Below are 16,086 nucleotides of genomic sequence, written 5' to 3'. Positions count from 1 at the left end.
TAAAACCTTCAGTCTTTTCCATGACTCATATAAAGTATATCGATGATTCACGTTAGCAATGAACTCCTTTGTTATCCATTCATTATCGTTAACTAATCTTAATTTTTTCTATCTAGTACACAGTGTTTTAGTTCTACATAATATTTCAGCCATATCACTGAAAGTTGTTATAGATCTATTGCTAAGTTCAAAACTCACACATCTCCATTCCTCTACGATCTCTACATCAACATACTTCCGTTTGATAGTTCTCGAGACATTTCCTGTGATTGCTTGATTAATGGTTACATAGATTAATTTATGATATGATACACTATGATCTTTGAGTGATATTTTTTTTTAATCTGCTTTTGTAAGCTCTTCTAGACATCAACAAAATCATGTTGGCCAGGGCTGTTTTGAGCAAACTCTTCCTATTCCAGATATAAGTGAAGATAGTGTGTTAAAATGTTTGAAAGAGTGCAAGAGTAGCATGACTGCTGGACCTGATGAAATACCATCCTTTTTATTGAGGGACTGCGCCATCATTTTCGTAAAGCCTTTGACCACGCTTTTGAAGCTATCACTTTCTAGACTAGACTCTGCTTTCCGGGTATTCGGAAGGAGGGGAAAGTGTGCCCTGCTTTCAAGAATGGCTGCAAGGAAGACGTGGAGAACTATAGACCCATTGTCATTCTGAGCAATTTCAGTAAGGTTTTCGAACGTGTATTATATGATATAATTTATGCACACGTAAAATGTAGAATAAATGATAGTCAGCACGGTTTTATTAGAGGTCGGTCCACTGTAACGAACTTGACTTGTTTGACTCAGTATCTGTGCACTGCTTTGGATGAATCCTTCCAAGTGGATGTTATATATACGGACTTTTCCAAGGCGTTTGACAGGCTAGACCATGGAGTTATTCTGACAAAGTTGTCTTCTTTTGGTTTAACAACGAATTTCGTCCTTTTTCTGGAATCTTATCTTACAAATAGAAAATTGTTCGTTCAGTGTTCCGGATTCAGGTCATTTGATTTCTTAGCATCATCTGGAGTTCCGCAGGGTTCTAATTTGGGGCCTCTGCTATTTATGTTATTTATGAATGATTTGAATTCATTTTTGCTCTGCCGGTTTCTTTTGTATGTTGATGATTGTAAGTTGTTTCGCAGAATTGGTTCCATCCATGATTGTTGGGATCTTCAGAGCGACATTGATAAACTGATTGATTGGTGTAGAAGAAACTTGCTTTCATTAAATATTAAAAAGTGCAATGTGATATCCTTTGGTCGTGGAAAATCTAAAATTCATTTTCAGTACAACATTGAAGGCAGCGTTTTAAACAGAGTGACTGAATGTAGAGATCTGGGAGTTTTATTTGATCAAGGGCTGACTTTTGTGCCACATGTGAGTGCTGTTGTTTCGGAGGGACTCAGGACTCTCGGTTTCGTACTCAGAAACTCCAAATACTTGTTCGAATCTCGAACCCTTTTCCTCCTTTTTACGGCGCTTGTGAGGTCAAAGCTAGAGTATGGATGTGTAGTGTGGAGCCCTGGTTATAAAGTTCACATTGATAGTTTGGAGAAAATACAGAGGCGATTTTTGAAGTGCGTTTGTTTCAAAATTGATGGCATGTATCCAAATTGTGGCATACCACAGGAATATTTATTCAATAGATTTCATGTGAACTCCCTAGAAGTGCGCCGTGTTTACTTGAGAATTCTTTTCCTTCATAATATTATAAGTTCTCAAATTGATTGCCCTTACTTGCTAGCCTCAGTGGATTGGCACGTTCCAAGGCTGCCTGTTCGAAATGTAACCACGTTCTACCTTCCTTTTCCGCGTACTAACGTACTTCGATTTTCGCCTCTGTTCAGAATGTGTCAAGATTTTTGCAATGTTCAGAATATTTTAGACATTTTTTGCTGTACTCATTTTGATATAAAAAGGGCTGTTTTAGAGTCGCAATTTCTTTAAGAAGCTATCTGTATATATACTATTTTGTATTGTTTATTGTAATTTTGTATTTTTCCCCATTCTGTAATTGGCTTAGGCTGTAGATGGGTGTAGTAATTAAATAAATAAATAAATAAATTTTACAACTAAGACCCTGGTTTGTTATTACATGATCAATTATACTGCTTTTGTGAAATCTTATCCTTGTAGCACAGTCTAAATCTATCTGATTCTTTAATGTAAAGGCATTCATTTCTATCGTATCTTATATTCGAGCACATTATTGTTGTCCTCAAGTAAAACCAAATTGATGTCTCCAATAATCATACATTTCCTCCTCTGTCTGTCGAGTACCTGCTGCAAAGCATCATAAAACTGTTGTATATTGGAAGATGGTGATCGATACATCACAATTATTCTGAGTTTCTGTTTGTGTAGATTTACCCCAACCATGTTATAGTCATCAATCTTGGCCATGGCAACCTCACTGTAGCTGAAATCCTGTTTTATTTAAATGGCGACAATTCCTCCTCTAGTGTCTCGACAATCCTGTACTGCAGCGTACCCCGGTATATTGAAATATTGTACTTCATCAGGATAAAGCCATGTTTCAGTCGAAGTTATGATGTGTATCTCCCTCTTACTAGCCTTTAAAAGGCATTGAATTCCGTCTAGTTTGTTTTTTAAACTTCGTACATTAACATAAAGTATATTCAATTTTTCCTTTCCCTACGGCCCATAAAAACAAGAGAAGAATCCCCAACCCATCAACGAATGTTGAATTCTACCGATGTAACATCAGATTTTGCTCATCTCTAATCCACAATGGTTTGTTAACTTGATCCTCCTTAACCAAATATACTCTTGCACCAACGGTATATGCTGACTTGTAATTTTTTTGTCACTTCAAGTTCCTAGTCTTTTTCAGTAGAATTTGGTTTTCGACTGTGAGGTCATCATTGAAATTAATCATTTTACTACCAGATAAATCACAGTTCTCACAGCTGATACTTTTTACCTCCTTTCTCCTCCTAAATAAACTTATTTTGTCAGATTTATTCTTAAACTTCACAGAATAGGAGCACCCTTTCCTTTGCCAATTCTTCTGCACTCTTTTATTAGATCATCAACATACCTCAAATTCATGCCATCAAATATTTTTCTAACAATTTCCTCAGGGTTGATATTCTGTTCGCCAACCCCTGATATCACAACATTGTTTGCTCTCTCATCCTGTTCTTTCCGATACAGTTTGTTCTCCAGTACACGCACTTTGTTGGCGAGAGTTACGTTCTCCCTTTGAATAGCTTTCATTTGTTCCAATGTATTGCCCAATTCAATTTTCTGTTCTTCAAAACAATCAGAAATAAGCTGCAAGGAGTCCTTGAGTTCCATCATCTCACCTCTGTAACTTTTCTTGAGGTTTAAGCTTTTCTAAGAGGTTTTTCAAAACATCTTCGCTGACCAATTGGCTCCGAGATTGTTCTTTTCCCACAGATTTGTCGTTTTTGTTCGATCTGACCTCACAACACTGGACATTATCATCATAGCTCAATACCTTGGCTTGACCAGCACAACTTATGTGAAATGCTACCTTACAAATGAAACAAATACAGAGCAATTCAAAACTATTAGTTCTTTACAAATAAGAATTGAAAAGAATAGAATTTTATGGAATCAATCCAACATTTACATAAACTTAAAAACAACTCAAATATGAAATATTAAAAGAGATCAACCATTTATAACCTGAAAAAGTATGCCAATGAAAAATGTAGTTGACCATTGACAAGTGTCAAGCGGTCCGTAAATACGAAGCAGGTTACCTGAAACATTCAAAACCACTAGTAGTACCATGATATTAGCATCCTTTCCTTATCCTATGGTAGTACTAACTGCTCTGAAATTCTCGGCGGTATACAATTACGGACCATACCCTCTAAAGAGAAATGGAAGGGACCCTCGGGTCAGGGCCGGCGTTAGGGCTGAAATGGTGAAGCCTTCAGGTTATTCTACGAGGGGCGACCTATTTGTTGGTACCTTTCTCATATTTCATTCATAAAAGCAACATAAGGTTTTTTCCACCCCGTTGCGTTTGTCAACATTAACTCTTTGCTTCAGGCACATAAATTACTCGCGGCAACCCTGCTTTTAGGATCCATTTTCAGAATCTCTTCATTCATTCATTCATTTCGGAGTCATTAGACCCTACAATCTATGTAAAATCAAAAAACAGTTTCAAGCATATAAAACTTGGGATCATCTATTCCATGCAATCTTAAAATTCAATGAAAATTCCATAAGAAAAAACATATGTCGGGTTATTTACTCTTTTTCGGTACAATTTATGTGTTTCCAAACAATTTGAGAATGTAGTTGTAATGAAGCCTAATAAATAAAACCGGCGTGAACTTGGCAGCCACTTTTCAGCAGCCGAATTCATTCCAGCAGCCAAACGACCAGTGGCGTCGGTAGAATTTAAAACTAACGAATCGATCTGTTTTTGGGGTGCAACGCAAGAATTTGCTTTTTGAGTTTACTTGAACGACTTCAGTCAAGTTTTTATGACATTTCAATGCACAAAATAATATTATAGATGAACTTGAATTATGCTGATCAATGAAACGACGGGTTATATACAAGTATTTTCACGAATGAAATCTTGAAAAACGTTTAGCCAAGTTGATATTTAGAATACTTACTCTTCAATAGAAACAGAATAACATATCCGAAGCCCATTGATTTGCAGGCCGTCTAAGGGGTAGTTTACACTTGTGAATTTTTGGAAATTTTCAAAAATGACCCTATTAAAAATGTTTAGCCAAGTTCATATTTGGTATTCCTACTTTTGAATAGCTAAAGAATAACATATCCGAAGGATTTTGATTTGCAGGCCGTCTAAGGGGTAGTTTACACTTGTGAATTTTTGGAAATTTTCAAAAATGACCCTGTTAAAAATGTTTAGCCAAGTTCATATTAGGTATTCCTACTTTTGAATAGCTAAAGAATAACATATCCGAAGGATTTTGATTTCCGAGCCGTCTAAGGGGTAGTTTACACTTGTGAATTTTTGGAAATTTTCAAAAATGACCCTGTTAAAAATGTTTAGCCAAGTTCATATTTGGTATCTCTACTTTTGAATAGCTAAAGAATAACATATCCGAAGGATTTTGATTTGCAGGCCGTCTAAGAGGTAGTTTACACTTGTGAATTTTTGGAAATTTTCAAAAATGACCCTGTTAAAAATGTTTAGCCAAGTTCATATTAGGTATTCCTACTTTTGAATAGCTAAAGAATAACATATCCGAAGGATTTTGATTTCCAGGCCGTCTAAGGGGTAGTTTACACTTGTGAATTTTTGGAAATTTTCAAAAATGACCCTGTTAAAAATGTTTAGCCAAGTTCATATTTGGTATTCCTACTTTTGAATAGCTAAAGAATAACATATCCGAAGGATTTTGATTTGCAGGCCGTCTAAGGGGTAGTTTACACTTGTGAATTTTTGGAAATTTTCAAAAATGACCCTGTTAAAAATGTTTAGCCAAGTTCATATTAGGTATTCCTACTTTTGAATAGCTAAAGAATAACATATCCGAAGGATTTTTATTTGCAGGCCGTCTAAGGGGTAGTTTACACTTGTGAATTTTTGGAAATTTTCAAAAATGACCCTGTTAAAAATGTTTAGCCAAGTTCATATTTGGTATTCCTACTTTTGAATAGCTAAAGAATAACATATCCGAAGGATTTTGATTTGCAGGCCGTCTAAGGGGTAGTTTACACTTGTGAATTTTTGGAAATTTTCAAAAATGACCCTGTTAAAAATGTTTAGCCAAGTTCATATTAGGTATTCCTACTTTTGAATAGCTAAAGAATAACATATCCGAAGGATTTTGATTTCCAGGCCGTCTAAGGGGTAGTTTACACTTGTGAATTTTTGGAAATTTTCAAAAACCACCCTGTTAAAAATGTTTAGCCAAGTTCATATTAGGTATTCCTACTTTTGAATTGCTAAAGAATAACATATCCGAAGGATTTTGATTTGCAGGCCGTCTAAGGGGTAGTTCACACTTGTGAATTTTTCAAAATTTTCAAAAATGAATCTCTCAAAAATGTTTAGCCAAGTTCATATTCAGTATTATTAGTCTTAAATAGCTACAGAATAACATATCCAAAGGATTTTGATTTGCAGGCCGTCTAAGGGGTAGTTTACACTTGTGAATTTTTCAAAATTTTCAAGAATGACCCTGTCAAAAATGTTTAGCCAAGTTAATATTCAGTATAAGTACTCTTAAATAGCTACAGAATAACATATCCAAAGCACATTGATTTGCAGGCCGTCTAAGGGGTAGTTTACACTTGTGAATTTTTCGAAATTTTCAAAAATGACCCTGTTAAAAATGTTTAGCCAAGTTCATATTTGGTATTCCTACTCTTGAATAGCTAAAGAATAACATATCCGAAGGATTTTGATTTGCAGGCCGTCTAAGGGGTAGTTTACACTTGTGAATTTTTGGAAATTTTCAAAAATGACCCTGTTAAAAATGTTTAGCCGAGTTCATATTAGGTATTCCTACTTTTGAATAGCTAAAGAATAACATATCCGAAGGATTTTGATTTCCAGGCCGTCTAAGGGGTAGTTTACACTTGTGAATTTTTGGAAATTTTCAAAAATGACCCTGTTAAAAATGTTTAGCCAAGTTCATATTTGGTATTCCTACTTTTGAATAGCTAAAGAATAACATATCCGAAGGATTTTGATTTGCAGGCCGTCTAAGGGGTAGTTTACACTTGTGAATTTTTGGAAATTTTCAAAAATGACTCTGTTAAAAATGTTTAGCCAAGTTCATATTTGGTATTCCTACTTTTGAATAGCTAAAGAATAACATATCCGAAGGATTTTGATTTGCAGGCCGTCTAAGGGGTAGTTCACACTTGTGAATTTTTCGAAATTTTCAAAAATGAATCTGTCAAAAATGTTTAGCCAAGTTCATATTCAGTATTATTACTCTTAAATAGCTACAGAATAACATATCCAAAGGATTTTGATTTGCAGGCCGTCTAAGGGGTAGTTCACACTTGTGAATTTTTGGAAATTTTCAAAAATGACTCTGTTAAAAATGTTTAGCCAAGTTCATATTTGGTATTCCTACTTTTGAATAGCTAAAGAATAACATATCCGAAGGATTTTGATTTGCAGGCCGTCTAAGGGGTAGTTCACACTTGTGAATTTTTCGAAATTTTCAAAAATGAATCTGTCAAAAATGTTTAGCCAAGTTCATATTCAGTATTATTACTCTTAAATAGCTACAGAATAACATATCCAAAGCACATTGATTTACGGAAAAACTAGATCGTTTTTAGTCGAGAGGACTGAGCTCAAGAAGGCATATGAAAAATATATTTATTCAATAAATAATCCGCAATCCGCTGTTATGAAACTAGCTTAACGAGACAAAGATAACTTGAAATATAGAAACGACCAACATCAATGAAATATTCGGTTCGACTATTAATTCAACTTCCTTATCATTGGTTCAAATTTCCATATTTAATATAGTCTGCAGAGATCACAAATCCCGTTCTTCATTTTTTCATTCACGGTACATCCACGTGCTATTTCATTCGTTGTCAAAATGCATTTTTGATGACACGATCGTATACACAACCTGCAAATGAAATCATCTTCGCGTCTTGGGTGTGCACAAAAAATGCAAATGAAATTGACTGGTTCACTCCTTCTCAGTATTAACCAATTCAGAGATTTCCTACATACATCTATACTAACCGGTCCAAGAAGATGTTCATTTCTGACTAATTTTTTGAAAATTTTGAAAAATTCACAAGTGTGAACTACCCCTTAGACCGCCTGCAAATCAATGTGCTTCGGATATGTTATTCTGTAGCTATTTACGAGTGAGAATACCAAATATGAACTTGGCTAAACATTTTCAACAGGGTCATTTTTGAAAATTTCCAAAAATTCACAAGTGTGAACTACCCCTTAGACGGCCTGCAAATCAAAATCCTTCGGATTTTTAGCTATTTTAGCTATTCAAAAGTAGGAATACCAAATATGAACTTGGCTAAACATTTTTAACAGGGTCATTTTTGAAAATTTCCAGAAATTCACAAGTGTAAACTACCCCTTAGACGGCCTGCAAATCAAAATCCTTTGGATATGTTATTCTTTAGCTATTCAAAAGTAGGAATACCAAATATGAACTTGGCTAAACATTTTTGACAGGGTCATTCTTGAAAATTTTGAAAAATTCACAAGTGTAAACTACCCCTTAGACGGCCTGCAAATCAAAATCCTTCGGATATGTTATTCTTTAGCTATTCAAGAGTAGGAATACCAAATATGAACTTGGCTAAACGTTTTTAACAGGGTCATTTTTGAAAATTTCCAAAAATGTGTGAACTACCCCTTAGACGGCCTGCAAATCAAAATCCTTTGGATATGTTATTCTGTAGCTGTTTAAGAGTAATAATACTGAATATGAACTTGGCTAAACATTTTTGACAGATTCATTTTTGAAAATTTCGAAAAATTCACAAGTGTGAACTACCCCTTAGACGGCCTGCAAATCAAAATCCTTTGGATATGTTATTCTGTAGCTATTTAAGAGTAATAATACTGAATATGAACTTGGCTAAACATTTTTGACAGATTCATTTTTGATAATTTTGAAAAATTCACAAGTGTGAACTACCCCTTAGACGGCCTGCAAATCAAAATCCTTCGGATATGTTATTCTTTAGCTATTCAAAAGTAGGAATACCAAATATGAATTCGGCTAAACGTTTTTAACAGGGTCATTTTTGAAAATTTCCAAAAATTCACAAGTGTAAACTACCCATTAGACGGCCTGCAAATCAATGGGCTTCGGATATGTTATTCTGTAGCTATTTAAGAGTACTAATACTAAATATTAACTTGGCTAAACATTTTTGACAGGGTCATTCTTCAAAATTTTGAAAAATTCACAAGTGTAAACTACCCCTTAGACGGCCTGCAAATCAAAATCTTTTGGATATGTTATTCTGTAGCTATTTAAGAGTAATAATACTGAATATGAACTTGGCTAAACATTTTTGACAGACTCATTTTTGAAAATTTTGAAAAATTCACAAGTGTGAACTACCCCTTAGACGGCCTGCAAATCAAAATCCTTCGGATATGTTATTCTTTAGCTATTCAAAAGTAGGAATACCTAATATGAACTTGGCTAAACATTTTTAACAGGGTCATTTTTGAAAATTTCCAAAAATTCACAAGTGTAAACTACCCCTTAGACGGCCTGCAAATCAAAATCCTTCGGATATGTTATTCTTTAGCTATTCAAAAGTAGGAATACCAAATATGAACTTGGCTAAACATTTTTAACAGGGTCATTTTTGAAAATTTCCAAAAATTCACAAGTGTAAACTACCCCTTAGACGGCCTGCAAATCAAAATCCTTCGGATATGTTATTCTTTAGCTATTCAAAAGTAGGAATACCAAATATGATCTTGGCTAAACATTTTTAACAGGGTCATTTTTGAAAATTTCCAAAAATTCACAAGTGTAAACTACCCCTTAGACGGCCTGCAAATCAATGGGCTTCGGGTATGTTATTCTGTTTCTATTGAAGAGTAAGTATTCCAAATATCAACTTGGCTAAACGTTTTTCAAGATTTCATTCGTGAAAATACTTGTATATAACCCGTCGTTTCATTGATCAGCATAATTCAAGTTCATCTATAATATTATTTTGTGCATTGAAATGTCATAAAAACTTGACTGAAGTCGTTCAAGTAAACTCAAAAAGCAAATTCTTGCGTTGCACCCCAAAAACAGATCGATTCGTTAGTTTTAAATTCTACCGACGCCACTGGTCGTTTGGCTGCTGGAATGAAATCGGCTGCTGAAAAGTGGCTGCCAAGTTCACGCCGGTATAAATAAATACTATATCGAAAAAAAATAAGAAAAAATAATAATAGAACGTCACGCCAATGGTTGAACTATCCCTGTATATAAAGTATAATATTGTACTATTACTGGCCGCAAATTCCGAAATATTTTTCTAGAGCTCAATTGTACTTATAAAAATCTCAATAAAAATATCGTTTTGACATGCACCTATCGAAAAAATTTGACATCGAAAATAATTCCAACCTCCACAACTCAGGCGTATTATCTGTTGATATTTCCTTTTCTCAAAAACCGTGAATTTTAGCAAAAATTACAAGAGACCTTATTTGTTAAGAATAGATCAGTGTAACCATAATTAATTTTCTTATTGTAAAATATGAATGAAGAAAAAGTTCGAGGGGTGGCTTTTTCTACCCCTTGGAATCATAAAAGAACACCACCAACAATTTTTTTGAATGCCTTCTCACCCTCTTAAAATATCGGCTAAATTTTATTTTTATGAATATTTTGGATTTCAAGAAAAAATTAAAAACTACCTTTCGGGCTCGTCTGTAGGGGGCTGCAACTAAGCGGAAGGGGCTCAAAATAAAAATTTTGAATGAGAGACCCCCCCCCCTATCTTTTGACAAGGAATCACCCCCGATTTTGTATCCATAAACACCGTGTATATTCACTTATTTTTAGTGAAAACATCAAAATACAATATACATATAAAGAGATAACTCCGGAAGATCTAAAAAACTGATCTTTATAAAATTGTATCAAAGAAAAAGAAGCCACAAAAAAATAGATGTTACTGTTTGTCGAAGAAATACCGACAACCTTGATGAAGCGCAAAAAACTCGCGAAAATAGGATTAAGCACACATACCGATGCACGACCGTAATATTTATGATTTGAATGCGGCACCTTTGAACATGCCGACGCTCGACAGAAATATTTATGATTAGATTACGGCACGCTTGAACATAGCCATATTTATATTATTTCTTATATTTTTATATATTATTATTATATATTTGATCTGTAATTATTTTAGGGTAAGTACGCAAATTTTAGGGAAGGCTAGCAATATTTTAAATATTTCCAGATTCCTCGGCATCGCTCGTTGCGACGCGTATATATCTATATGAAAACCGAGTTGTGATCTTTTGAATTTTTTCGCTCTAATATATAGATATATTTTTATATTTTTGGGCGCCCCTGCAAATCTTGCGCCTGTGGCAAGTGCCACCTTTGTCTCGCCCTAGATACAGCTCTGCTGACAGAGGACATTCAAAGTGGTTCTATTCGTACCTGTAGTTGAGTGGAGGGAAACCCCGAATTTGTTGGAGAATTTCCAAAATAAAAAGAAGTAAGAGATGAATACAAGAAATACTTCAACGATCTTGTAAAAGTTCATTGGCAAGAATCAATAATAAGTTCATAAAATTACATTAGTTGCTATTCATTGTTATCAATATAGATTGTAATTATAATATTCAAGAATATAACTTACCTGAATACTGTTCTGGTTATCTATAAGAGAATCCATTCCTTCTGATGGTTCTTCCTGATCCTTTACGAACAGAAGCAAGTTGTAATACCACAATTTTGGCTCATGCTTTTCATTTTCTCCTAAGCGTTTAGAAGCCTCTACTTTCTTATACTCTTTTCTGAAGCAGTTTCGGATTGCTTTGATTTTTTTCTTCACCCAATTTACATCTACGTTTTGATCATCTAATTTCCCTTTGGAGTAATCGACTAGTGCCTTGTATGCTTTCTTTTTTGAAATATTGTTTGAATACTTTTCACTTTTCATTTTCCATAGACAGGTGTTCTGTCTATATATTTCGATAAAACCTATCAAAAAGTCTCTCTGCATTTTGCACAGGAATTCAGTACGCTATGAACTTCCAGCATCGACTGCTTGTACCTGCTAAATTGCTGGCTGCCGGCTCGACTCGACAGTCGGCCGCCCGAATATCATGTCCCGAGATGCCCGAGCGTGAGATGCCAAAGTAGCAGTGTCGTACCCAAGTTTGGGGACATATTTTTCATTCGGATTTTCGCAAGGCGTTCGACAAGATATGTCATGGTACTTTGTTGATTAAGTTGGCCCTGGTGGGCGTCAGTATTTTACGTTGGTTAACGTTTTACATTTCAAGAAGATCGCAATTTGTTATGGACAATGGATATTGATCCGAAATATCCACTTTTAATTAATAATTTAATAATTCCACTGCTCTTCACAGTGCTCCAAGAAAGCGATTATCACATATTCATATTTCTAGACTCAGCCCCTCTACATCGGTTGAAGATATAAATAAATTTCTCGGTGATATTGCTACAGACTTAACATGTGAAAAACTAAAATCCAAGCAGCCTGATATATACTCATCATTCAAGATATCTTTTCCTTCTGAATACGAAACCAAACTTATGGATCCTCAGCTCTGGCCGGAAGGTATAATGATTAATAAATTTTTTTTAAGACGAAGGACGATGAATCAAAATATCACATAGATGATGCTTATATTGGTAAGTCTGAATCTTCAATGGAACACTACATCACTGAAGAAATTAATTCAATGAGAATTGTACAATTAAATGTACAAAGTCTTCCAAATAAACTGAACAACTTGGAGCTCTTCCTCAGTTCTTCTGATCCCGATTGTATTAGTGTAGTGGAACACTGGTGCACATCGGATCGTTTTGAGTATATGACTTTATCTGGTTATCAGGTCGCTTCATTTTACTCTAGACCTGTTCGAGAACATGGAGGTAGTGCTATTTATGTTAAATCGGGATATAAGGTGCAACGCCTGAATATTGATAAGTATTCTATTGAGATGCATTGTGAATTATGTGCTATAAAGATCAAGACTAAAAAAACTACCTACTGTGTATTGAGTGTTTATCGACCTCCGTCAGGTTATATTCCCCTATTCTTAAAGACATTAGAATATGTTCTTAATTACTGTATTTCCATTTCAGAAATTTTGTTTTTGTGTGGTGATCTGAATATTGATTTCCTTTCAGTTAATGACTCTTGGAAAAAACTTCTTGATGAACTTTTTACTTCTTTTGGTTTATTGGAGTGTTCCTTGGAGCCTACGAGAGTCTTTACAAATAAAAACGCAAAAACTTCGTCTAGCAAGGTTGACTATATAGCTACAAATGCTAACAGGATGGGCATTTCGGTGTCTGTTCACGAGCCCTTTATTAGTGACCATAAAGCTCTCATTCTCGACTATCTTTGTAATGACCAACTTGAAGTTGAACAGGATTTTATAAATTTCAGATTGATATCCCACTCAAATTTGGAGAATCTTTTCTCTATGATTTCAACTACAAACTTTCAAGTATTGTATAATTTCGACACAATAGACACTAGATTTCAAATATTTTTGGATTTATTAACTTCTTCGGTTGAAGCTACTTGTCCCTTGAGATCATTGCCTCCTTCTTCTCGGTGTCGACCGAGGTGGATAGATTCCTCAATACTTCAAGCAAGAGACCATTTGAGGAATCTTCACTGGGTTTTTAAGAACTTGAAATCCCGAGATGCTTTGATAAATTACAAGAAAGCTAAAACAGCATACAATCGGTTATTGAAAATTTCTAAACAAAATTATAATGATAATATTCTTTCTGAATCAACCAATCGCAACAAAACTTTATGGACCCTTGTAAATATAGAGTTAGGTACTAAGAACCGAAGTCGTGTCAATGATATTACGCTTACGATTGATGAACAGACTATTTCAGATCCCAATGAGATCGCCAACGCATTTGGGAATTATTTTTCTACTATGGGTGAGCTCGCACTACGAGGTGAATACGGAAATTTAATTTCGAACTCATGCACCACCCAGAAATTGGTTAACTCGAATTTTTACTTTTTTCCTGTTGTTCCTGAAGAGATCATATCTGTTATCTCAGGTTTGAAAAATTGCGGTGAGTCTGGTCCCGATAATGTTTCTTCTAAAGTGCTCAAATACATTTCTCCCCTTATTGCGGAGCATTTTTCTGATCTAATTAATTTCTCTGTTTCCTTGGGTAAATTTCCAGCAGTTTTAAAGCAAGCAGTAGTAAAACCAGTTCATAAAAAGGGTAATATTAATGACTTGGAAAATTATCGTCCAATATCGTTACTAAGTCAGCTATCGAAGGTAATAGAGAGGATAGTCTGCCATAGAATGTATGATTATCTTTCTAGATTTTCCATCCTGACAAGTTGTCAGCATGGCTTTAGAGCTGGAAGATCCACTCAGAGTGCCTGCTGTGAATTTTTTGAATTCGTTTATTCCTCATTAGATGATGGATATCAGGTTGCCGGAATATTTTTCGATTTAACTCGTGCATTTGATTGCATTCAACCAGAGTTTCTTATTGAGAAAATGTATCAAATGGGTTTCCGAGGAGTATTCCTCGATTGGATTCGTAGTTTTCTTTCAGACCGGTCTATGGTGGTTAAGCAGGGTGGCTCTCATTCCCGAAGATATTATCCAAAATTAGGTATCCCCCAAGGTTCAGTCTTAGGGCCACTTCTTTTTCTCCTATTCATCAACGAGCTTCCTCATCATATTGTGGCTTGCATTATAATTCTCTTTGCTGATGATACCTCCTTGGCAATTAAAGCTCGTAATCTTGAAGAACTGATGAGGATTTGTGAATCTCTTATCAAACGATTTATTGTCTGGTGCCGAGGGAACTCTTTGATTGTAAATTTGGATAAAACCAAAATCATAAAATTTCAGATAAGGGACGGTCTTGATTTCACTGTAGACCTTTCAGACTTCAGCCTCAGGTCATCAGAGTGTGTCAGTTTTCTGGGAGTGCGTGTGGACAGTGGGTTGAGATGGTCCTTCCACATTGATCACGTATGTAACAAAATAAGTAAATCCTACTTTGCTATTTCCCGCCTCAAGAGTTCACTATCATTAGATTCTCTCGTTGGGGTGTATTTCAGTAGTGTATATAGTCACCTTTGCTATAACGTGGTTCTGTGGGGTTCATCCCCATATGCTGGGCGTGTATTTGTTGCACAGAAGAGAGTACTTCGTCTCATTTTCAACCTGAGTCCTCGAGACTCATGTCGCCCTATATTCAAGGAAAATAAAATATTGTCATTTCCTTCTATATACATGTTCAATTGTCTAATTTATGTTCACCAAAATTTAAAAAAACTTAAAACATGTACAGATTTTCATAGCTACAATACTAGGCATGAGGATATTTTATGTATCCCCAAGCATAACACTAAAAAATATGAGTCGTCACCTACTTTCACAGGAATTAAATTATATAATGAAAAACAATTTAAGAAAGAAGTAAAATCAATGTTGATTGACAATTGCTTTTATAATATTCAAGAGTTCTTTACTAATTCTATCACTTAAGACTTTTTTAATACTAACTTTTGCCAACATTGTTCTCTTCATATTTTAAATATGTTGTTATTTTCTTTTTTTCTTGTTGGCTATTCCTATACATTGTATGATGTCTTAAAGGAGGAATAAATTATTATTATTATTATTATTATTATTCTTGATTTATGTCAATGACATCTCGGATTGCTTTCATCATTCTAAATTTTTATTGTTTGCTTATGATTTCAAGCTTTTCAGGAGGATTGAGAGTCTTGAGGATTGCATATTATTTCAGAGAGATATGGATAGGCTTCAGGAATATTGAAGAATCAATTCTCTTTTTTGTAAATTTTCAGAAATGTTTCTTTTTTTTTCATTTTTACTAGAAACGTAAATAAATTTGAATTTTCTTATTCTGCCCTCAATGGTTTGCTTCGTCGAGTCTCCTCTACTACGGATCTGGGGGTGAGGCTTGACTCCAATTTGTTGTTCAATCCAAATATTGGATCAATAATAAGAAAATTCAATAATATTTTTCGACGAAGCCGATCATTCAGTAGCAACAGTTCTTTTATGCGTTTATATTATGCCTTCGTTTACAGTAGATTGAACTTTGCATCTGTAATATGGAATCCGCAGTATCACTGTTATATAAATCGGTTGGAGGGAGTTCAGAAAAGGTTCATGAGATATTTGTTTCATAGTTTCATAATAATCAACCATGATTATACACAAGCTCGTAAAAGATTTGGTCTCATTGCTCTGGAGAATCGACGGAAGATCTCGGATGTCGTTTTTGTATTCGAAATTATCAACAATTATTTACAAGTTCCAGATCTTCTAGAGAGAAAACAGATCAATGAACCGAATTTCAGACTAAG

At 34.7% G+C, this 16,086-nt stretch overlaps 2 protein-coding genes across 3 annotated transcripts in view; both read right to left on the bottom strand.

Moving 5' to 3' along the window:
* Nucleotides 1–16,086, bottom strand: part of LOC123672443 — a 42,912-nt gene that overhangs the window by 8,891 nt on the left and 17,935 nt on the right. The window contains exon 1 of one of the 2 annotated variants that reach the window (XM_045606529.1): nucleotides 11,350–12,045. The exons of the other annotated variant lie outside the window; for it this stretch is intronic. Coding sequence (XP_045462485.1) covers nucleotides 11,350–11,715 — 366 coding nt within the window. The 5' untranslated portion in view covers nucleotides 11,716–12,045. Of the gene's footprint in view, nucleotides 1–11,349; nucleotides 12,046–16,086 lie in introns of those variants that run through there. 2 annotated transcript variants of the gene reach the window in all.
* Nucleotides 1–16,086, bottom strand: part of LOC123672444 — a 44,997-nt gene that overhangs the window by 26,349 nt on the left and 2,562 nt on the right. The gene's annotated exons all lie outside the window — the stretch shown is intronic.

Source organism: Harmonia axyridis, chromosome 2 (genome assembly GCF_914767665.1).
Source record: "Harmonia axyridis chromosome 2, icHarAxyr1.1, whole genome shotgun sequence".
Taxonomy (NCBI): Eukaryota; Metazoa; Arthropoda; class Insecta; order Coleoptera; family Coccinellidae; genus Harmonia; species Harmonia axyridis.
The sequence above is the reverse complement of the archived record's forward strand: the minus strand, read 5'-3'. Positions and strand labels throughout refer to the sequence as shown.